Below are 24,765 nucleotides of genomic sequence, written 5' to 3' on the forward strand. Positions count from 1 at the left end.
TTTGTTGGATAATCCCACTAACTTAAGTGGCCTATGTGTAAACATTATAGAATTACACATAGCCCACTTTGGTTTAGTGCTTTGTGAGGTGTTTTTATTCTTGGTGAGCTTTTACATGTATTAGATGCATGTAATTGTTTTATAAACGGAATTTTTTTTTTAAATAAATTTTTTCTTCAGCAAGCTTAATTTTCTATTTTTTTTTTTTTTTGTTTCCAAATTCTCACCAAAACTCCCTTTTTCTCACATTAACCTTGAATCTCTCTTTCTTCTCTTTTCATTCCTTCATTCACCGGGTCCCACAACCCGGTTCTGAGTCCAGAGAATAGAAAGGAAACTCTAGTGGTGGTCCAGTAGAGTTCGGGTCGAGATTCAGCGAGAAAAAGCATTTTTCAGGAGCTACAAAGGTTGTACACTATCCCTTTTAGTTTACTATTTTTTTTTTTTTTTTTTTTTTTACATTTGCATGCTAATTTTCTTTTAATTGAAGGAAATTAAAGTGTAATTAGATCCTTATTCCGCTGCGTATGTCTCGTGTTCTATCAGTACCATTGCCTTGGTTCCTGTCTAAACCCTTAAAGACTCTTCTTCAACCTGCAAACAAGTTTATTTTTCCATTTTTCTTTAAATCCTTCAGGTTGCTCCATGTAGATCTCTTCATGCAAGTCATCATGTAAGAAAGCGTACATCAAGTTGCTCTATCTCAAGATCAAGACTTGCTGTTAATCCCAACACTATTCTGATAGGTGTCATTTTGACCACTGGAGAGAAGATCTCATCAAAGCCAATGCTCTTTTTCTAGTTGCATCCTTTAACCACTATCTGCTTTGTACCTAACTACCTTCTCAACATCCTTCTCTTACTTAAAAACTCATCTGTTTTTCAATACTTTATTGCCCTTTGGAGGCTTCATTAGTTCATAGATTCCATTCTTTTCCAGGGAATCTCCTTCTTCATTGAATCGAGCTACTGGTCTTTTTCATCATGAAACAAGACCTCTTGATAGTTCTCTAACTCTCCATCTTCGCTAACTAGAATGAACTCTGAGCTTGGATACCTTGTTAAGGTTTAAGCACTATTGTGATTTTGAGCCTGAGCATCCTCCACTTGGGGAATAGGTTGCTCCCCCTACTCATGAACTTCTCCATGAATCACTTCCTCATATACATCTTCCTCATGAATTTCTTCATCAGATGAAGACTCAACAAGATCATCATCATTAACGTAATCTGGTTCATTACCATCAGGTTGTATCTCACCAACATCATCATGTACCTCATCAACATTCTCATTTTTCGACTTAACAACAGGAGGAGCATAAGTAGATTCATTAGTAGTATTAAAACACAACTCTAAAATAGAAGTGTACCTTGTACTAAGAGGTCTGCACCCTTCTCATGCTCAAAGAATGTTACATCTTTACTTCTCACTACCTTTTTCTTTTCTGGATCGTAGAGCCTATAACCATACTCTTCATCATCATAACGAACAAAAATATATGGATTGATCTTCGAATCAAGCTTTGACATTTGTTCTTTAAGCACATGCATGTATGCCTTGCTGCCAAAGTTTCTGAGATGCACATAAGTGGGATCATGTCTCTTCCATGCTTTCATAAAATGTCTAGATCAAAAGAAATTGATGGAGATCGATTAACCAAATACACGGCACATTGAACTACTTCATCTCAAAGTTTCTTTGGAAGATCAGATATTTTAAGCGTACACGTCACATTCTCCACAATGGTTTTATTCATCCTCTCGGCAACTCCATTGTATTGTGGTGTGCCAGACTCTATTCTCTCATGTCTAATGCCATGTTGTGAATAATAATACTTGAACTCATTCGAAGTATACTCACCACCATTGTCAGATCGAAGACACTTCAATTTTCTTTCGGTCTCCCTTTCTACCATGACATGAAACTTCCTAAAAATCTCGAACAATTGACTTTTTGTCTTCAACATATACACCCAAGTTTTCGAGTAGCATCATCAATAAAAGTGACAAAATATTTATTGCCACCAATTGACTCCACCTTAATAGGCCTACAAATATCAGAATGTATTAACCTTGCCTTCTGGTGGACTTCCCAGAAAAGGAAGTTCTATATTGCTTACCTACCAAACAATGATCACAAGGGTCAAAAGAAATTGTTTTGTCAACAGGTATAAGAAATTTACATGCCAACAATTTAATCCCCTTATCACTCATATGCCCAAGCTTTTGATGCCATAAATTTGGAGAATTCTTTTCTTATATTGCATTCAACTCAGAAGAACATATGCTCAAGTTTGTTTTATAAAAAGAACAACACATCATCTTGAGCAATTATTATTAAACCCTTAGACAATTTCCACTTACCATCACAAAAGATATGTCGAAATCCTTCGTGATCAAGGATATTTGCAGACAACAAGTTAAGGAGTAAATTAGGAATATGACACACATTCTTTAATGTAAACGTGTACCCAACAGTTGTCTTCACACGAATATCACCTAACCCAACTATGCTAGTTGAGCTATCGTTTTCCATTTTCACGCTACTAGAATCACAAGATTGATAGTTTATGAAATACTCTCTTTTGAGAACACAATGGTATGAAGCACCTGAATCTACCACCCACTCTGTGTTTGAACTCTCTAAATGATAACACTCATTAGTTGCACAAATCAAGATGACAACATTGTCACTCTGAGAAATAATTGCTACAGTATTTTTATCATCTTCCTCTTTTTGTTAATCTTACTTCTTACTTTGTTTTTTCTCCTAACGATAGCAAAACTTTTTTATATGAGTAGGCTTGTTACAATAATAATATGTACTAGTCTCTTTATCTCTAGACTTAGACCTCCTTTTTGAGTTACCACGGTCTTTAAGTCCCTTTCTCTTGCTTCTTCCACGATTCTCAACAACAAAAGCATATTAATCATCAACTCTCATCTCCTTTCTTCTTATCTCTTCATTGAACATGCTTTATTTGATAACATCCAAAGACAAAAACACCTTCCGGGGTAGAGATTATTAATAGTCACAACCAAGGCTTCCCAACTGTCCGACAAAGAACTTAATAAGAACAAAGCCTGAAATTCATCATCAAAATCAATCCTCATAGTAGTCAACTTGTTAATAATATCCTGAAAGTCACTCAAATGCTCAGAAATAGACTTTCTGTCTTTCAATTTCAAACCAACAAGTTGCTTGATTAAAGAAGCTTTGTTATGTGCGGTCTTCCTTTCATAAAGACCTTCCAATTGCTTTCTCCCAACTCATTTGGGTCGGACTCTTTAGACACTTGTTGAAAATGCTAATATCAATTTGTTGCCTAATAGTCTTCAATGTTTTTCTAACTTTTTCTAACTTTTTCTTTCATTTTCTCTGGTTTTGTAGGTTTAGAAATTGTGTCATCTGCTTTTGTGGTTGTTTCAATTGGATCAAATAAATCTTTGCAATATGCAAATCCTCCATCATCGGTCTCCAGATGGAATAATTGGGTGATGACAATCTTATCATTAAACTACCTCCACCATTACTAGTAGACTCCATGATTAAATTAAAACCCACTTTGATACCAATTCTTAGGACCCAAACAATATAACAACAACCCACTAGGATCTCCTCCAAAACAATCGACCAAATAATTGTTCTCTAAAACACCACAAATAAATCACCAAATAATCATCAAGCAATCAACCAACAATAGACAACACAAAATTCTGGAAGACTAAAAGCAAAGAGCACACACGAATTATACGTGGAAAGCCTCTTTGATGTAAAGAATAAAAACCACGGGACTTGTGAGGAGTCTACCCTTGTCAACTTCTCTTTTTATGACAAAATTGAGGGAAAAAGAACTCAAATAAGTCATATAAAGGTTTACTACCCACCAATACTTTCATACAAAAAAAAAAAAGAATACTTGAGAGGTAAAAATAATGAAAATCACCCAGTTTTACAGATTATGTTCGACAGCAATTACAGACAAGCCAGAGCTCTAATCACGGATCCAACCATTCAAAACAAGACCATATGTGTCTCGAATAAGCTGAACAAATTTCAGCACAATCCAATAGTTTAAACTATGGCAATCGACAACTTTGTGAAAGTTGTCGTTGAAAAACCGAGTTGTTGTCTTTCTCTCCGATTTTCTGCTTCTTTTTCACTCTCTTTTTCCTTAAGTCATCCCCATATCACATAAAAGAAAACCTAGGACTTTCAAGATGGGTCAATCTAAAAACTGTAACCTCAATTGGGCTCACAAAACACAAGTTTAAAATAAAGTCTTGCATGTGCAACAAATAGGTTGGACACCTACAACATTTAAAACTCCATTTTACTATAGTTTTTACTATTTTACATTCATCGTTTTTTATATATATTTAGTACAATATTTACTATTTCTTTGTCAAACTAAATAGTTTACACTTCAAACACATGGTATTATAACCCAAACTAAAATAAGTTACTCCAAACACAAATTATTATAGTTTAACTATAATAACTAACTTAGTGTCGTAAAGGTGTCCTAAGAATCTAAAAAGGCAAACTTGGACACCTCATAAACTAATTTGACGTACAAAGATTTGGTAAATTGTTTGACCTAACTCAAATGATTAACGTCCCGAGGACCCTTTTACGTCATTTCATTTTCGGAAACTTTCATATTTTAAATAAAAATAATGATAGTTTAGAAAAAAACGGTGAAGCCGTGAAAGAGTAGTTGAAGTAAATAAGATTTGTGGTTGGAAGTGATCGTGACAGACAAATGAAAAAGAGACACGTCAGTAAAACAACCATAATTAACGGGCTGGTGGGATAACAACCCGCCATGGGCTTCACGGATCGCTACAATGCACGATTAAGAGTAGGTACAAAACTGGGCCCAATTATGGTAGTTTCATATCCTCAGGGCCCATCATCCCCAATGGCGCCACGTGGCATTAATGATCATTTTCAAAATTTCTCATTATTGGGATTTTATTATTTATATATTTTTCAACATGTTCTACCAAATAAGTCACTGTAATTTTCAAATTTTTTGAAGTTGTCTTTGTCTAGTTGATGGGATTCAAAAGTTTATTTTAGTTTTTCTTTTCTTTTGGGTTGATGGAGGTTTTAAACTTCCAAAGTTTGTATATTCAATAAATCGAAAGATTTAAATAGATTTGAAATCAACTTTGTCATGTAGTTTTAAACAATTCATTAAGTATGATATATATTATAGAAAGATTAAAGTCATCGAATTAATATAAGGATCTATTTCACTCGAAATTAAGAATGGTGGTAGATTACTAAAAAAAAATATAAATAAATTATCAGTAAAGATATGATAAGTAAGATAAGGATCTATTTCTTATTGATATTGCCATTTAGATATGATAAGCAAGATTTTTTTTAAAAAAAAATTAAACTACAAGTTCAATGGTTTCTTGGACATAAAGCTACATAGTATCAATATCATTAACTAGTCCATAGAAAAAATCTAACAAAATTTCTAGGTTCACTACTAAACATAAGTAATGATATAGTATTTGAAGTTCAGTTGATAATAATTTAGTCTTTATACATAATTTTGAATTTGTAACAATTTAGTCTCTACATTTTTTAATGTTTGCCTCCTTTGAAATTTGTAATAATTTAATTTCAATCATCAAAATTTTCTTCAAGTTAAGTGTCAACTTTTATAATGTAACGACTTAGTCTTATAGTTTATATTAAAAAAAAATCCCAATCAATTTATTGATCTACATATGTAAGAAATTTCATTAAATCTTAATAATTTTTTCAAGTTCAACTTGTAGATTAATAATTTTGTTAGATTTTGTTAGTTTTTTTTTTCTTACTAATATTGCTATTTAGATTCTCAAATTTTCAATTTTGTGTCCAACCATTAAACTTGAAAATGTGGTTAATATGTTTTTAAATATTTAATTTTGTGTCTGATTAATCTTTGAATTTTAAAAATTTTCTTTTCTCTAATAGGTCAAGTTCAAATATCTATATTAGACATTTTTTAAAAAAAAGTTGAGAGATTTATTAGGCATAAATTTGAAAGTTTTAGAAGCTATTAAATACTTTTAAAAGTTAAAAAAAACTAAAAAGACAAAAAATTAAAAGTTTGAAAACTAAGGTTTCGTTTGGTAACCATTTTCTTTTTTGTTTTTATTTTTTTAAAATTAAGTCTATATCATCTATATTTCTTATCATAGTTTACATCTTTCTTAAGTATAATTATTGAAATTTTAGCCAAATTCCAAAAACAAAAACAACTTTTTGAAAACTATTTTTTTTAAAAAAAAATAGCTTGGTTTTTTAAATTATTGGTGAAAAGTAGATAATAAAAGAAGAAATTTAGAGGTGAAAATAGTGTTTATAAACTTAATTTTAAAAAAATAAAAATAAAATAGTTATTAAATGAGATTTAAAGAAACATGAACTTAAAAAAAAATCGTATACTAAACTTACATTATAACAAAAAATTTTAGTAAGGTTTGGAGTGTTAATTAATGAAATCTATTTGGACATGAGTGTAGAAACTAGAGTATATATGAATAAAAAATTAAGAAAAGCAAGTAGTAAAATAAAAATAAAAATGACAAAAAATGAAAATTGGTATTTGGGTTCCCGAAAGCCGAAGCAAAGCAAAAGCCAAAATTCGCGAATCGGGAGAAAATTTGCCGGATTAGGGAACTCATAGTGTACACCCCAAGGAACTATCTATGCTCTCCCTTTTCAAAACTTTGTCAAATTAATATACAAATCACTAATCTATGCTCCCTTTCAAAAAGTTTGGGAACTAATTATACAAATCAATATTATTTATTTTAGGGTTATTTTCAAACTAATCAAAATATTTCTAAATATAACAAAATATCGGTATTTGTATTCACAATCTATCACACATAGACTATCATATTTTCTTGTTATTTATAAACATTTTCAACAACTTTCTTCTTTAAAATAATTTTCCTTTTAGTTTACTTAATTATTCATGTATCGTTTAATAACGATTTAGTTTTTAATTTAATTTATTGTTAGCTTTTTCAACTTTAACTTAAAATTCTACTTATATACTTAAACAAGATGTAAATTATAATAAGAAATTATGAGTAAACAGATTTTTGGAATAGTTAACAAACAATGTCTTAATTTTTTCATTTTCTATTTAAAAATTACATTTTTTTTTTACAATTTCGTTAAATTTTCATTTTTTTTTTTTTTTGTCTAACCATTTTAATTCTTAACCCAATTCTTGAAAGAAAAAAAAATCATGTTTGTTATTTTAGTTTTAAAAACTTTGCTTGGTTATCAAAATTGGGCTTAGAATAGCACTATTCATTTTTATTATGTATACAATCAATTGTTTTGTTTAATTTTCCACTACTCATTTTCATTATAATTTTGCATCAACAAAAAAACATGTATTAGAAATGGATCCATAAATTGTTAGGAAAAGAAAGAGAAGGATATTTCAAATGCTCTTATCTTCCCAAGCAAAAGAACCAAAGTAATATATTCTCAAAATTTTCATACATATATATTTGTACTTTTAATAGGATTCGTGTCTTTCAATTATTCTTACATGTATCATTTTAAAAGTATCTCAATATAAAAGAGAAAAACTATTATGCCTTCATTTCTACTTCATTCTTGCATGTATTTATAAATCTCATTGAAGCTTACAAAATTTTGTTACTCCATCTAAGAAATTATCATATCAAGTCAAATAAGTTAGGCAACCATTAGTTTCTGAAGGAACCCATTTTTTCTAATGAAAAGAACATAAATTTTTAAAGTCTAGAAAAAGAAAATCATAGAAATTAATATAATACAACCATTGTAATACTTATCTACAATAATTTGACGATAATAAAAACTTATTCTGTCATAAGTTCATCATTGATATGGTTATGTTGGAAGGAGAAAACAAAAAGAAATGATTAATCGCTATTAACAATAACTTTTCTATTTAATCCACTCCCATCATTATTTTTGGATATTCACTTTTAAAAATGGCTAAATTTTGCAAATGTCCACATTAGAGAAAGAATCTCAATGATTGTTCATGTCCTCTCTGTATTTGGTAATTATAAAGAGAAAAAAAAAAAACACAAGGCATGAATGAGCCCACAATTTTTTAACATCAAAAGAAAGTAACAGTGGGATTTTTTCAGCTTACACAAACTAAAGACAAAAGAAAAGAAAAAAAAAAAAGAAAAAGAAAAAGGAGATTTGCTTTTTTATTTTTGACAAATATCAATTTATATCATAGATATCGGTTTAAACCTTATCAATTTACACACTTCTCCACATTTTGTTCAACCAATATCATATGAAATTTATGATTTGAGTTAATTAAATTCTAAAAGTTTCATTAGACCTTTAATTATGATGACCTTTAGAGTTTTTTTTTTTTTTTTTTTTTTTTTTTTTACCAATATTGTCATGAGATTTCAGACAAACATTTAATATTCTTATTTGTTTTACACGATTTCAACTCATCTGACATGGATTTTTAAATACCCTCAATACTTGCGGGATTTTTATAGAAAATGAATAAAGCCTGATTAATTAATATATTAATATCAATTAGTCATTACTATTAATTTCAGTTAATTATTGATATAAATATATTATTTAAACTTATTAAATTTCAGTCATTGATATTTTATATTATCTTAACTATTTAATATAAAATTTTATTATTAGTTATTAATATTTTAATTAATTTATATTTATTTAATTGTTTTTATTAATTAAGAAAATATTTTAAATAATGTTTAATTAAGGATATTCATTTATCGATATTTTAAGTGATTAAAATTAATCATATAACAATATATTAAATAATTAAATTTAATTATAATAACATTACTTATTCTCTTACATTTGATTAAATAATTATTTAGTTTCTATATATATAATTAGTAAATGAAATACATTTATTTAACTTCTAGACATTAATCATCTTGGAAATCCAAATACATAGATTAATTATCTCATACATTTAAATTTCAAACATTTAATATTCATATCCATGATATTATATTTGCTATCCAAACGACCCCTTAAAAGTCATCTATGCATTGATTCTCAAACGTGTAAACTTCTTCAAGTATCGATTTTTACAAAATGGACAATTAAAGTAAATGCATAAATAATTCTCAAAGAAAATGATGAAGAGTTGAAATTGATACATGTACGATAGTTTAAGGGTTTAAATATTTAATTGATGTAATTATAAGTGAATGAAACGTAATAAAGAACACAAATTGATACACTTAAAAAAATTATAATTTAAAGTGATACAATTATTAATTATGATGTAAGATATAAATGGATATTTTGGTATATGTTTATTTTGTACATACCAAAACTTTCCCTCAAAAACCCTAAACACCAACAGAAAAACAACCTTGAAATAGAAAAAATAGACACACACAATAATTATAGGTCATAATTGTAGCCACTTTTGTATAGGTTTCATTGATAATATTTGCCCCCAATTTCCTCCTTATTAAATCTCATACCCTTATATTTCTCTTTCAGGCATTTTTCCAAACACCTTTCGCTCACTTTAACATATTAACTTCGGGACTAGCTATCTATCTATGGCCAGGCCTCAACAGCGTTATCGAGGCGTTCGTCAAAGACATTGGGGTTCTTGGGTTTCCGAAATTCGTCACCCTTTATTGTAAAAATCCCAACATTTTTCAATTTTTGCATCTCTTTCTTTCATACCCACTTTGCTGATTTTTCTCTCTCTCTGTGCTCTGTTTTGCTCTGTTTTCAGGAAAACCAGAATTTGGCTTGGTACTTTCGAAACGGCTGAAGATGCTGCCAGAGCTTACGATGAAGCTGCTCGCTTAATGTGCGGTCCAAGAGCAAGAACCAATTTCCCTTTCAATGGAACTGACTCCAATTCCTCTTCTTCCAAACTTCTCTCTGCTAATTTGACTGCAAAACTCCACCGTTGCTACATGGCGTCTCTTCATTTGCAGAAACCCGCCACCCATCGCTTCAATTCCGGCGCCGACGCGGCCGGGATTAAGCCCCTGACGGCGGAGGTAAAGAACCAAACGGAAACCGCTCATCAGCCGTTTGTGGCTCTGGAAGAGGATCATATTGAACAGATGATTGAGGAATTGATTCATTATGGATCTGTTGAGCTCTGTTCTGTTGTGCCACCGTCTCAGACGTTTTGATATTAATTATAAAAAAAATTAAAATTAAAAGCCCATTTTGTTCGAACTTTGGGGATTACATAAATATTGTTAGTTTTTTTTTTTTTATTTTATTTTTTTATTTTATGTAATTGTACTGGATTATTAACAATTAGGTTATCTGTATAATCCGATTATCTTAATGTACTACTGCTAGTTATATATATATTATAGTTTTATTTATTTATATTTTATTGATTCACCTCAAAGTCTTGATTGATAAGATAGTCTCGATTGTTATTTAAAAATCACCCAAATTCAAAAAAGAAAAAATAAGAGATTTTGTAAACATAATTATAATGTAGTTGACAATTATGCTATGCAAAAGAGAAGGTTAAAAAGGATCTTTTCCATTAAATTATTTGACTATGCACATTCAAGATATGAAAGTATGATAGCTAATGAAGTTTAAAATGTCGATGTGAATAAAAATGTCGAGGTCTCAATTTTATAACAATTGCGATAGAAATATGGATAAAACATCATGTTTCTAAAAAAAAATATTATGGCATGAAAATTAATAATTATCAAAGAATTTATAATTGATTTTTTTTAAAAAAAATAATCAAAACAATATGGTATGAGAATGTTCTTTTTTAAGTATAAGGAATGAGAAGATTCAAACTACAAATCTCTTAATCATTAATATATTCGTATACCAATTTAAATTATGCTCTCTTTAGCCAATATGATATGAGAATTGAAAACATTTTAAGCTGAGAATTTGTACTTGAAAATTTTGTAATAATATATTATGAAATAATAAGTAAAAGTGACATTAATATGAAACAATATCGAATATAATCGTCTTGAAAATATGTCAAAATAGCATAACATGATTGAAATGTAAAATAAAAAATAAAAGTATGAATTTTTACTTCATTAAAAAAAAAGCTATATTGAAGGTTTAAGATTCATGTGTAGCATCTCAAATTAACATCATATTTTTTTAACATATTATCAAAGAAAAAAATTTGGATACTTTTTTTGATGTACATAATGTGTATCTCAAATATTATCCAAGTAAATACTATCATATGAAATTTTTGTTTTTTAAAAATTTTTTTTAATTCTATTTTTATGTGATTAATAAACGAGGAATATAAATAAGCTGGTAGATGACTCTTATAAAAAATAAAAAATAATTTTGTTTGATAGAAATGTAAGAAGTGTGTTTGTATTTGATCTAGTGTAAAACTGAAAGCATGTAAATAAATATCCAATGATGCACTCCTCATTGTGTACTTTCATTTTTTTTTTTTTTTTTTTTTAATTTTATTCCTTTCTAATCACACAATCAAATATTGGACAAATTGGTTTCTATGCCAGTTTCCATCAATCATTCATATCATTCCTACCATTCTTTCCTAATCATATAAAATATATCACCACAAATACAAACCTTCAATTCATCAATTATACACATATATTGAGCAAAGGAGCAAACTATTGGTCAAAGGTATTTCTAAAGCTAGATCAAGATAGAAGTTATGAGTTTGATCTTTGTTCATCCTGATGGAATTCAAATCCAATAATAATAAAAATAAAAAAAGTACAATGTTCATTTCTTCCCTTTTTTGTGAAATTCTATTTTGATTGTTGAAAGCTTCAATACATCTATTTTTTTTTTTCATATTGACGTAAAAAAATGTAAATTAACATGCCACACAGAAATACTCCCTTTCTAATTCTCACTCACTCATTAGTTCAAGTATATGGATAAGCAAAAACAGTATGTGAATGTGGTAAATTATATATATTTTAAAAATGTTTGTTGAATGGGGAGATGGGCATGCAATTGAACAAGGTTGAATTGGGCATAGACAAAAATGAAAATAATAAGGGTTTTATTTTAATTGGAAGGGGGTGAATGATGAAAGAAAAAAGAAATGGTAGGTTAGTAGGGTTTTGGGATCAATCTCCATCAAAGATATAAATTGATGATGGGTGAGTGTATGTTTGGGAATTGATGATTTTGCTCCCCACAAAGAACAAAGACACATTAAAGGGGTTTTGTTTTTTGTTTGAAGGAAAGGGCTTTTCATTATTATTTTGCTTCTCTTTTGGCTCACTTAAAGGTGTAGCTTTATCATGGCATGTTAGTGAGTTCATTCATCATTAGTAGTTTGAAAATAAATGGAAGAGGAAATAAAGACTTATGCCACAATCGGGCTCTCTTCATTAGATTTCATCTTCTCAAAACCCCAACCCCACTTTTTCTCCATTTCACACATTTCCCATCACTCCCTCTCTTCAATGTCAAAACATATTATTTTACAATTCAAATTCAAACAAACCCCATTCTCATTGGGCCCTTTTTCAGGGGGATTATGTTTGAAAATACTTTCTTCTATTTCTTTCCCAAAAAAATTCAAATGAATACAGCCAAAATTTCATATTGATTGAATTAAAGAACAAAGATCTCATGATAAATATATACGTGAAAGATAATTATCTTCATTAATGCAAGATTTTTGAGTGAAACTAAAAGTAAATTTGTGCATTTGTATAGATACATGGAGGACAAGATTGAGTCTACTGTTGATTAACACTTTGGAGAATTATGGAGGCATGTGGGTCGATCAAGACAAGTGCCTATTGTTAGGAAAAACCTCGCACTTCTACCGTAAAAATAAGCAGAAGAATAATACAGAAATTACAAGATAGCAATAAAAACTGTAAACACAAGAATTTACGACGAATACTCCCAACTTGGAGAAAAACCACGACCCACCAGAAAAAAAAATCTAGGGAAGAATTGTTACGATCACACATAATAATTCTCTCCCAATCCTAATTACAAGAACACCCTCTCATTCTCAAACTAGAGAATACATAAAGAGAATTTAACTAGGGTTAGCACACTCAAAATTAAAATGTTTCTAACTGGGATAACTTGAAACCGGAGGCATAAGGCTCCTTTTATAGGCTTGGAGCCTATCCCCATTGTTCAATTTAAACCTATAAATCATAACATTTTGAAGGTAAATTTTGATGGCTTTACTTTGGATCCTTTTAACTGAAAATAATGTATCATACCAGTGAAATCCTAAGGCAAAGTAGTAGAGTTAAGCTCCTCTTGAAGAAATTATCTGTCCATTCCCCGATTATGAGGGGTTGCTGTTCTTGATCCCAAGGTAATAATAAGTTGATTTGAAAGGATTGGTGGATCACACTTGCTTTTATCAAGTCAAGTTGAAGAATACCCAGACATGGATGAGAGAGTATATATCGTTATAGTTTATAGGCATTGGGGAAAAAGGTAAAAACAGAGAGTGCAGCTTTTTAAGCTTTTCATTTTGTTAGGCAAATGGTAATATGAAAGAGATGAAATTAAGATTTGGAGTCAAAGTTTTTGGAGTATAAAAAGAAGAAAGGGCAGTCAAACACAATCATACCGCACACAATCATGGCGTGCCTATAGAATCTCATGCATCGCCACCCCTCCCGATATTCAATCATATTCTTTTACTCTACCTTTAATTTTCTTTTCTTTTCTTTTTTTTTTTTTTATTTCTTTCCAAAATATCATCACACACTCATGAATTCTAAGATTACTTTTAATTATATTCTTAATTCATTCCAATTTTTCATTTTACCTCTCCATTCAATTTTTTAATTGTCTAATCAAGTTTGAAGTGGAATAAAGCTAAAAATCAAGATATAATAAGATAATATTTTTTCTTATTTAGAATTAAAAAATCTCATATCTTAGCCTTAGTAGATTTAGATAAATTCTTTATCAAATTCCTATAAATACACTTTGATGGCTCCATATAAGGTATCTATCTATGAACTTCTGACTTTTTCTCTATTATTTGGTGTTCTTACTAACTTATGCAACATGCCTTTTTTTAGATAACAAATTCAAAGTTAAACATCAACACTCATTTGTTAGTTAAAATAGTGAATTGAGTATAAATATCTAAATCAATTCAGTTATGTTCAAGTTGATGTATCGTTATATATATATATATATATATATATATATATATATATATATTTCAGCTATAAAATATTTCACCTGTCTTTCATGTTTATTTGTAATAAAAAAAAAATGGGGGAAATGGGGGAGTTGAATTGGTTTATCATTTTGTGTAGATGCCTTTGGATCGAGTGATTGAGTGTAGCACAAAATCCAAAACCCTAACCGCTTTGTATTGAACCCATAACAATAATAAAACAAACATTGGTGGCCTACCTTCCCCAAAAAGCTTATTTACTTTCAAATCCATCCATTTATATAAATAATATTCCACAAATATATATATATATATATTTCCCCACCAACTATACAAAACCTTCTTCCATTCTTATTAATTTGCATGTGATTCCTTTTATTTTTTATTTTTTATTTTGATGGGTTTTTTTTTCCATAATGCCTAGAGACATCACCATAGGTAATGGATATAGGAGTTAGTTTAATTGTATACTTTTTTTTGTTTTGTTTTGTTTTTTTCAGAATATATATATAGTCCAATGCCTTTTTTCCCTTTTTTTGTAATCGGTGTTTATTCAGATAATATTACAATTTTATAATAATGTGATTTTTTTAAAACATCTCAATGATTTTTTTTTTAAAAAAGAAAAAACAATAGATCCGTTTTGAATATGCCTAGCTAGCACAATACTTTTCTAATAGTTACTATTCAATTTATGAAAAAGTTTTTTTTTTTTTTTTAAAAAAAAGTTGAACACTTGACTTCGAAGTTAATAATATAAGTTTTATGTTAGTTGAACTATTCTCATATTTAATCTATTAAAAAATGAAAGTTTTCGCAATAAAGATGGAACTTTGTGGGTGTGTCCTCCCAATCAAGGTATGCATTTCAAATTTTCTAAAAACATATTTTTAAAATTTAATTCTGTAAATAAATAATATATTTCATATACCACATAATATTTTGAAATTAGAAATGAGGAAGGAAAAAAATAATTTAATATTTATAGTCTTATCCATTATGTTCCATCTCTACTCTATACTAGTTGAACTATATCTTTAAATTTAATGATGAAATCCAAATGATAAAGAAATAAGAAGAGATATGTTTGTTAAGGAAATTATGAAGAAAATAAAGGAAAGTTGATACATTGAATGACATATAGTGATCTAAATGCTTTCACATACAAGTTGATATATTCACATGGTTGCAAAAAGATATATAAAAAAAATAAAATAATTTATTATTTGGAATTAATTGAAAAAGGTATGAACAAAAAGAATAGAGAAAGTGACAAAAAGAGAGAGAAGAGATTGTTCACTTTGTACTAACAACTTGTTTGTGTGTTTTTTAATGATTTATTTCACTCCTAGTCATGTTGGGGCTTAATGAAAGGGGTACCCTACCCTACCCCACTCTACTCCCTATATAGTCTCTTTAATTAATTTAATTATCTACCTATGCTATACCTAAATTAGCCTCACACCCACAACTTAATCATTAACTTTAATGATGTGTTCTAAAAACTTAAGAGAGAGATGGTAATCTTGTCTCTTTTTAATAGTTTTAAACCATTTTTCTTTACAACAATTGAACAAACCAAGATGGACACATTCTATCAGAATTTCCATTTTTTTTTCTTAAACCAAGACTTTGTTTACAGAATCTTTTAATTGATTCACATTCTTTTGTGCATGTACATATATTATATTTGAGAGTATGTATCGAATAATTGATTATAAGTTAAATTCTTGGATTTATTTTACGGAGTTTGATTAGGAAAAAAAAAATTCAAAATTGTTAGATATAATTGATAAATATTTAAATTAGATTTTTTTTTAATTAAAACATAATGAATTAAACCAATTTCGAGTAATTTCTCGCGGTTCTCTAGTCTTTACCATTTGTTTTTTTAAAGAAAAAAGTCTCATCTCCAAAAAAAGTTGATAAAATCTCATTCTTCGGGAGATATTTTTATCCTTGGATAATAATGGTTTAAATTTTAAAAATTAAATATGAGTTTCTATATCATTCCCAAAAATTCTCTCTATCATGGATAGTTTTGGATCAAATGCCATAAACGATCTCAAACAAGTTCTATTAATTCAAGAAAGTGACAAAATCTGGGCCAAAAACCACATTCTATTACCCAATTAGGCTTGAAGAATAGGAAAGGACTAAGGCCGAGATCGAAGATCCTATTCTAGTTAATGGGACATGCATGCTAAACGCACGTCTCGATTCAGTGTTGGCTAAAAAATCAGACGAATCCAACTCGAAAATCTTGATCTAAATGTCTTTAATGAGACTTTCTATAAATATATCATTATGATTATTTCATGAAAAGTTCTAGAGAGACTAGACAAGAAAAGACATTGAGTAATTAACATCTATAAATGGAGGTGGACCACAAATAAAGAAAGAAACTAGAGTGTACTAACAAAAAGACATTTATTTAAAAGAAATTTCGTCAAATATAATTGGAGGGAAAAAAAGATGTTTCTCTATATTATAATTTTATTTTTATTTGAACAATTATCTTTAAAGGGGTGTTTGGTTCGCCAACACGAGTTAAGTTGAGTTAGTATAATATACCAACTCAATGTTTGGCTCACAAACTTTAAATATTGGTGAAGTGGAGTTGCTATATTTTACCATCTCACTCCAACTCTTCCTTCTTCCAATGTTTTCAATGATTCCACCCTTCAACCATTATCAGTGGCTATTGCTACCTCCACGAACCAACTCTAAGCTTCAACAACCACCTCTAATGAAAACTTCGTTGACCAACTTCAATGATCAAATTCGGGCTCCGACAACCACCTCCGATGACAACTTCGATGACTCAACTCCAATGACTACCTTCGCGCGACCAACTCTGGCGACTAATTTCGGGCTCCAACAACCATCTCCAACAATAAACTTCAATGACCAACTCCGACAAACTACCTTTGTAGGCTCCTACTGAAGGATTGTGAAATCCATGCGGAAGAGTAGGTCCCAAATTCGATTTTAACAAAATATAAAAAATACAGAGAAGAATCACAACATGCTTTGTAAGAAAAGTGGAATTTAGGGTTAAAAGAAACGTACCGTTGAAGACACAAAAGTTCTTAACGAAAATTCCTCTTCAAAGATCTACAAACTCACGAACACTTTGATCACCCGAATGGCTAAATGGTTGGACACCACCATCGTAAAACTTTTGTATTCTCTTTTGAGATGAGAATCCACTAGAGTTGTGGCCTCTGTGTTAATTTTGGGAGAGGGAGAAAAAAGCTTTGAGGAGAGATTATAGAAAAAAAACGTATTGTGAAGTGCACTCTATAAAAACTCCTCTGCATTAAAAGGGAAGGAAGAAAATGGATTTTTTTTTTTTTTCCTAACCTCCTACATTCACGATTATGAGAGAAAAAAGGGACAGAAGTTACTTTCATAACTCCCTCCCTTTAATTCAAAAATTAAATAATATTAAATTAAAACAAAAATTAATTTAATAATTATATAATAGCTATATGTTATATCTAATATAATATATAATCTAATATAACCTATAGTTTATATTATATCAAATATAATATAAATTATAGTTTGAAATTCTCTTATTTAATATAAATCAAATTCATATTAAATTTTATCTATAGTTTTTTATGAATCAAATTCATATAATTAATATTTGAATCATATTCAAATATTTATTTCCTCTCAAAATAAACTTTATATTATAATGCATCAAATACATTATATCAATCATATCACATATAACTAATTTATATTAATTATATCATATATAATTAATTCCCTCAATTAATTTAAACAATTCAAATTAATCCAAAATTAATTTGATTCTCAATAATCCCAGTTGAGCTATCGAAAGGACCTTATGGACCTATAAATTGAAGGTACATTGGTAATTGGATAATTAATTAAACTCTTTAATTAAATTACCCAACTTCTATTAATTGTCAGTCACTCCATTAAAGACCAACAACTGTACTCTTCACACTATAGATATATTTCTGTGTCCATTTGATATAACCAATCAACGATGCGTTGACCCTTCATAAATAGCTCGTAAATACAACTGGAAAAATTACTATTTTGCCCCTATAGTTATAACTAACTCCTTAAGTACCACTAATCCCTCTAATGAACAATAATTCATAGTCCAACTATAACCAAACCCCTCTCGGGCCAAGAGATGGTGTGTCGTCACATTGTTCAAGCCCTAGAATCAGCCCTTAAAGGAGCAATTTCCCAACTTTCTCTACATAACCCCTAGACTCTATTTAACTATGTAAGTATGTTTAAGTTGATATATTGATGTGTGGTTAATTCCATTATATGTATGTTATTTGTAGAAAATGGGGCTTAGAAGTTTTCGAAGGAAATTATAGAGCTTGAAGATGGTCTGACCATGCTATGCATCCAAGGTTACAAAGAGGAAAAATGGCTAAGTGTGAGACTTGTGTTGAGGGCCATGAAGAACTTAGTGAAGGCTAAGGCATGTGGGATGCGTGCAACCAAACTTGTCTAAGAGAATGTAAGAGGGGTGCCAAGGCAAGGGCTAGGCGGGCCACAAGGCACAAGGTATGCACTGACTGAGTGGCAAAGAGTTTAGATTGATGGGTGATCAAAGGCCTAGATGCGGGCTTGTGAGGCGATGGTCGAGAGAGAGAGGTCTATGTAGAGAATACCAACTTGTGCGTTGCTAGGCCTATGTGATAAGTACCAACCTATGCGCTAACAGACAACCGATGCGTTAAAATTAGGTAAAAGTGCTCAAATTAATTACCAAGACTAGTGAGCCAAGTGGCGTGTTTAGGGCCTTAACTTAGTGGCCTAGTTGTCACCCTAATAAGCTATCTGGACATGCTTGCTCTAGTATAAAGGGGAAGTCAAGTGGAGAGATTGATTTGGCATTTTCACTCGTGCTAAGAAAGGAAAGTTGCTGCCGAATTGAGGTTTGATCGATGCTAAAGATGAGTTGGGGCTGCAAGAAGAATTTCCCATGAATTCAAGTTGAGGCTTGAAGATTTTCCTAAGTGTTACAAGCTTCCAGATTTTCCAAGAAAATGAAGAAGATTGAGAAATTTTGAGCTTGATGGGAGGAATAAGAGGCTCAAATTTTCAAGTAAGAAAGTTAAGATGTTTATGAACAAGTTCTTAGAAGGAAATTATGTGAGATATGTCTAGAATTTAAGTTATTAAGGCTAGAAATTGAATCTAGAAATTTGATGTTTGAACAAGTAGACAACTGCATTTGAGGGATAAGCACGCAACTGACGGGTAGGGTTGTGCCCAATTGAACACAAACGTTGGTTGTGATGTGTGAGCGTGAGGTGAGCATAAGGTTACGAAGGAAAGGAGGACATCGGCTGGGCGCACTAAGGGGAGCATTAGCAAGTGCTTAACACATAGGTATCGTCGGTATGTGCTAGAGCCTAAGTGAATGTTGTGAGCACATCATCACTTACAAGCTGAACGAAAGGTAAATCGTCGAAATGTCGTGTTGCAATGAAGTATGCGAAGAAGTATAATATGCGGTGAAAATTATGAGAGTTGTCTAAGGGTGATGTTAAACTTAAATGCGTAAGCTAAGCTCAAGAGAGAGCTAGTAGTTTTAACCAAAAGTATTTGATGATGTTATAGTACAAACGCAAATAGGAGAAGCCTATCATCCTTTGAGGAAGTATCCTAAGATAGTGAGTGACAAAGTTTATGAATGTTTTCTCTTTTGTGTTTTCAATGCATGATTTACTATTGAGCTAGTTTTCAAGATGTTTTCCTAATAATGTACCATGCATGAACTTTCAGCTTTGCGATGAGTTTTCTAAGTAAAATATGATTTTCTTAAGCACTACTCTGATACATGCTTTAGTATGAAGGTTGATGTCTGGACGCATAGTCCAATCTTTTCTAAGTATTGAGATTTATGAAGCATGCGTTAACTAGCATTCCTTAACTTATGTTAGTCTTTCATGATAAATGCGTTTAAGACTTGTTTTATTGGAATGCTTGACGTTTCAAAGGTTTAGTTTTCTCATCCAAAATAATAGCTATGATGGGATAATGAGGAAACCTAATACTGAAGGTATGAAGGTATTTGAATCCTCTGATATCTAAGCTATGACAGTATTCAAGACATTACCATATGCATGTAGGTATTATACTATTGATGCTGATTGTATAGAGATTACTCTACATCAACTAAGGGTCGACGTTGAGGGATCAAGCAAAGGGCTCTCTCTTAACTAAGAATGAATGATTAGGGTTTTCCAATGTTGATGTTTGAGTTCTCAGAGTTTGAATGTTTTACGTGTTTTAATATATATAAGTTGTTTACTGTTTGTATGTATGAGCTTAACATCTATTTAAACCGACTTAAATGTTTTAGTTTTAAGAGATAAAAGTTGATAACTGCTTGTCAGGTGCTTAATATTTTTGTTGAACAGGTTGAGAGTTAAGGATGGACAGTCGATGCCATAAGAGGGTTGAAATCAGTTATCTTTATATCTTCTCCTAGGATAGAAAGGGATTCTCGAAGGGGGTGTGACACTCTAACTATAGAGAAGGAGTGAATTCCTTCTTGTGTAGTTGTGTTCTCAGCTTCCCGATCAGACGAATCTCCAAAATGATAGGCATATTAAGTCCGCGAACTGACAGCTCTCACCCATACAAATCAAAGGATTGCCTTCATAGTTAGGAGATCATAACTCCTTCAGGATTTAGGTCAAGTCACCTATGGTCATCCTGGTGAAATGTAAGTCTCTTCTATCAACAATGTTATATAGTGAGACTATTCATTTTATGGTTCGATCTTATATAAACTTTTTGTATTGAACACCATGCTCACATGTCTCCACATGAATGATTAAGGTCAGATCATTTGTAGAACTTTACAACAATTGTAACAACTACAAAGTGATCCTAAGATATCTAGTCTTATCCATCTACTACCGACCGTTTAGGTTAACGCTTGAACATGATCTACTTGTATGTCTTCATGTACATTCTTAAGTTATACAACACAATCTTGGATCTTAGTTTATTGGTTTTATGGGTTAATGCTACTAAATGTCAAATAAAATGCCTCAGATTTATTAAATAAATAAATTGTTTGTACATTATAATTACAAATTGCATGACCCACTGATATTTAGGGCATGAATTCCGAAAATCTGTCACTTGTCCTAAAGCTAGTAGGATGTACATCATAACAAGTCAAACTAATATAAAAGTATACAAAAACAAGAAACTAGGACATATACTACACACCCAATAAAAAATCTCCCACGTGCTCTAGAAAAAATGTGGCATGTTCCGTAGCCTATACTCTATAGGTGACCCTTAAACATCTTAGTCGTGAGGGTCTTCGTAAATAAATCAGCAACGTTGTGTGCCAAAGCTATCTGCGTGACGATCATGTCCCCTTGATGCACAATATCTCGTATCAAATGATACTTTCGCTCGATATGCTTCCCATGTTTGTGGCTTCTAGGCTCTTCATTTGTGACTCCTACTCTGCCTCCATTGTGGTGTTAACATTGCACCCTTGCTTAATGCTTGTTTAGACTATAGCCCCTTAATTAAAAGTCAACACTGATCTTGAAGTGGATTTTCTAGAATCCTAAACAGTCTAAAAATCAGAGTCTGTGTTGTTGGTTATATATCCAAAAACTCGCAGTTTGTAAGATTAAACAGATTCTATTTGAAATAAAGATGTTTTTTAGGTTTTATTTGATAAAATTGTTATTGAATATGAAAATTGCACTAAATTCAATAAATTAAGATCCACGGTTGTTACATGAGTACTTGAACTTTTTGTGGAGACTTAAGAATGGATCCAGTTCGAGTAAATAGCCAAAATGGTCTATAGTATACGGATAATGCTAGGTACCTAATTCTGGTAACACTATTGGATGCGACTCAATTTGTATTTAGTGCATAAGATGGATCTTGAATCATTCATGTGGAGACATGCGAGTGGAGGCATCCTATGCAAAGAGTTTGTATAAGATCGAACCAAGAAATCAGTCACTCTTACTTTATAACGTTGTTTACTATTAAGACTTACTATTTCAAAGCGGTGACCTAGGTAACTTGACCTTAATCATGAGCTAACTATGAACTCCTATTTATTTGGGATTATCCTTAGATTTGCATGGGTGGGTGTTGGCTCAACAGCGCCAGCTCAATAAGCCTCTCATTTCAAGGGTAAGACCGGGTAGATAGCTGGAGACATAGGGCGTAAGATGAAATTCACTCCTACCTGCTTTCAGGGATAGTAGAGAGCATGTTCCCTTAAGTGCTGACTCTAGGTCTTGAACAAAGGGCTCCACCCTCTCATTGGCCCAAGAGGGACTCGGTTTGGTGATTGGATCACAAACCAATTGTTCATTGGAGGATCAGTGAGACTTAAGAAATAAGATGTAATCTCGAGTGTAAAACAGCTTTTGACCCAGCCGTTATTACGAACAATCTGTGAAAGGTTGACTTACTGATTATGGTTATACCGAGTGGACATAAATATATCTACAGTGAGAGGAATGCAACTACTGGGTTTTAGTGGAGTGACTCAGTAGTTAACGAATGTTGATTAATTCAGTTTAAAGAGTTTAGCCAATTAATCTCGAATCGTTGGAGCCCATAATATGTAGGTGTATTAGGCCCCTCTACTAGCTCACAAAACGGATTAAACCTTAGAATAACGTGATGAGTAAATTTGAAACGTTCAAATATGAATTAAGGGGATCAAATTATATACGATATAATTACACGTTTAATTATCGAATTAAACGGAATTAAAGAATTGGATAGTGTTTAAATTTCATTTTAATATTAATTACATGAATAGGGATTCATGATTGTGGAATTAATATTTTAATAATTTAATATTGGATATTAAATTATTTTAGTTAATTAAATAAATTTTATTTAAAATTAATATTTGAATTATTTTATTTAAAAATTGAAATTTTGAATTTTTTGGAAATTCAAATATCAAATTCAATTTTTATTTTAATTTAATTTTTGAAAATGTAAATTAAAAATTTGAGAAAATTGAATTTTAATTTAAAAAATGGAAAAATGTGTTTAGTGAGGTTTTCCCACTTTGGACACACATTTTCCACCCAAATCCACAAGTTGTGGTGTCATTCTTAAGAGAATTAGAGTGGCATGCTGGTTTTATATAAAATTATAATTCAAATTAGCTAAGGAAGGGTTGTTGCATGGTTGTTTTTGTTCATACCTTTTGTTGAAAAGCTCTTCAATACTTAGGCTTAAAAACCAGAGAACTTCTCCAAAAATTTTTTGAATTCAACTTCATTTTGGGTTCCACCATCCAATCTAAGGTCCTAAAGAATAGTAGGAAAGATCAGGTGGTGGTCCACAAGGAGCTGCTGAGGAATTTTAAGCTGGAATACAGTAATTGAAAAGTTCAACAAAGGGAATCTCAAAAATCTTATTTTTCTTATTCATGAGCATGCTTGCTTAATATATAAAATTGATGGAATTAGAGTGCTTAATATCCTAATTGCTTCTGCTAGTTGCACGTTAACTCTAATAATTAGTATCAGATAATCATTTAAGCACTCAATTCGTGCCAATTTTAGCTTGGTGGGTGATTTTCATAGGTTGTATGAAAATGAGAGTTGAGATAATTTCAGTTTTGGCATTTAAATTCTCTTCAATTCAGTAATAATTATTGTAATTGACTCTTTGTTTATGTGCCTTAATATGTGATTAAGTGTTTATAAATTTGTTAGAGCCAATAGAGTTACAATTAGGTTGTATATGAAAGTAAGGAAAGACAGTAGCAGATACTTAAAACTGAAGCTTCTGCCTTGCAGCATTGCAATGCTGCCTACAGATTGTTGCAACGTCGTTCTTCAGACAGCCTGTGGCATTGTAACGTTGGGATGAAGCATTGAAACGTTGCTCATCCCAACCCAAAAGATGCGCATGACCCGACCGATGGTTCAAGTGAACCGATTCGGGTCTTAGAGGTATGGTTCAGCCCAATTTTGTGTTGGATTTTATGTTCTAAAACTCGCAGTTTTTAAAAAGATAAACATATTCTATAGCCAATAAACTTATTATTGATTTTATAAATTGCATACATAAAAGTCTAAATCCAATAAACTAAGATCCATGACTATTATATGAATACTTGAACTTTATGTAGAGACATAAAGATTGATCAAGTTCGAGTAAATAGCAAAAACGATCTATAGTACATGATTAAGGTTGGGTATCTTCTTCTAGTAACATTATTGGATGTGGCCTACTTTCTAGCTGTTACAAGTTGTTGTAAAGTTACTACAAATGAAGTGATCCAGATTCGTTCATGTATTTGACATGAGGAGTGGGAGCGTCCTATGCAATGAGTTTACATAAGATCGGACCAAGAAATAAGTCACTCTTACTTTATAATGTTGTTTACTTTATAAGACTGACTATTTCACTTAGATGACCTAGGTAACTCGATCTTAATCCTGAGCTAACTATGAGCTCCTGTTTATACAGGATTATCCTTATATTTGCATAGGTGAGGGTTGGCTCAACAGAGCCGGCTCAATAAGCCTCCCATTTCAGGG

At 30.9% G+C, this 24,765-nt stretch overlaps 1 protein-coding gene across 1 annotated transcript; it reads left to right on the forward strand.

Moving 5' to 3' along the window:
* The first annotated feature begins 9,476 nt into the window (after nucleotides 1-9,476).
* LOC120076432 (ethylene-responsive transcription factor ERF003-like) lies at nucleotides 9,477-10,410 on the forward strand. The gene is made up of 2 exons (XM_039030253.2): nucleotides 9,477-9,694; nucleotides 9,794-10,410. The coding sequence occupies exons 1-2, from the start codon at nucleotides 9,612-9,614 to the stop codon at nucleotides 10,203-10,205; spliced, it is 495 nt and encodes a 164-aa protein (XP_038886181.1). The 5' UTR covers nucleotides 9,477-9,611; the 3' UTR covers nucleotides 10,206-10,410.
* Nucleotides 10,411-24,765: the final 14,355 nt, after the last annotated feature.

Source organism: Benincasa hispida, chromosome 4, assembly GCF_027475165.1.
Source record: "Benincasa hispida cultivar pf3 chromosome 4, pf3_genome.v1.1, whole genome shotgun sequence".
In the NCBI taxonomy this organism is placed as follows: Eukaryota; Viridiplantae; Streptophyta; class Magnoliopsida; order Cucurbitales; family Cucurbitaceae; genus Benincasa; species Benincasa hispida.

What these genes read in the sequence shown, in the direction of transcription:
- LOC120076432 (XM_039030253.2), top strand. Translation starts at nt 9,612, where the DNA reads ATGGCCAGGCCTCAACAGCGTTATCGAGGCGTTCGTCAAAGACATTGG. An exon ending in GAAATTCGTCACCCTTTATT is followed by an intron (nt 9,695 to 9,793) that starts GTAAAAATCCCA and finishes CTCTGTTTTCAG; the next exon opens with GAAAACCAGAATTTGGCTTG.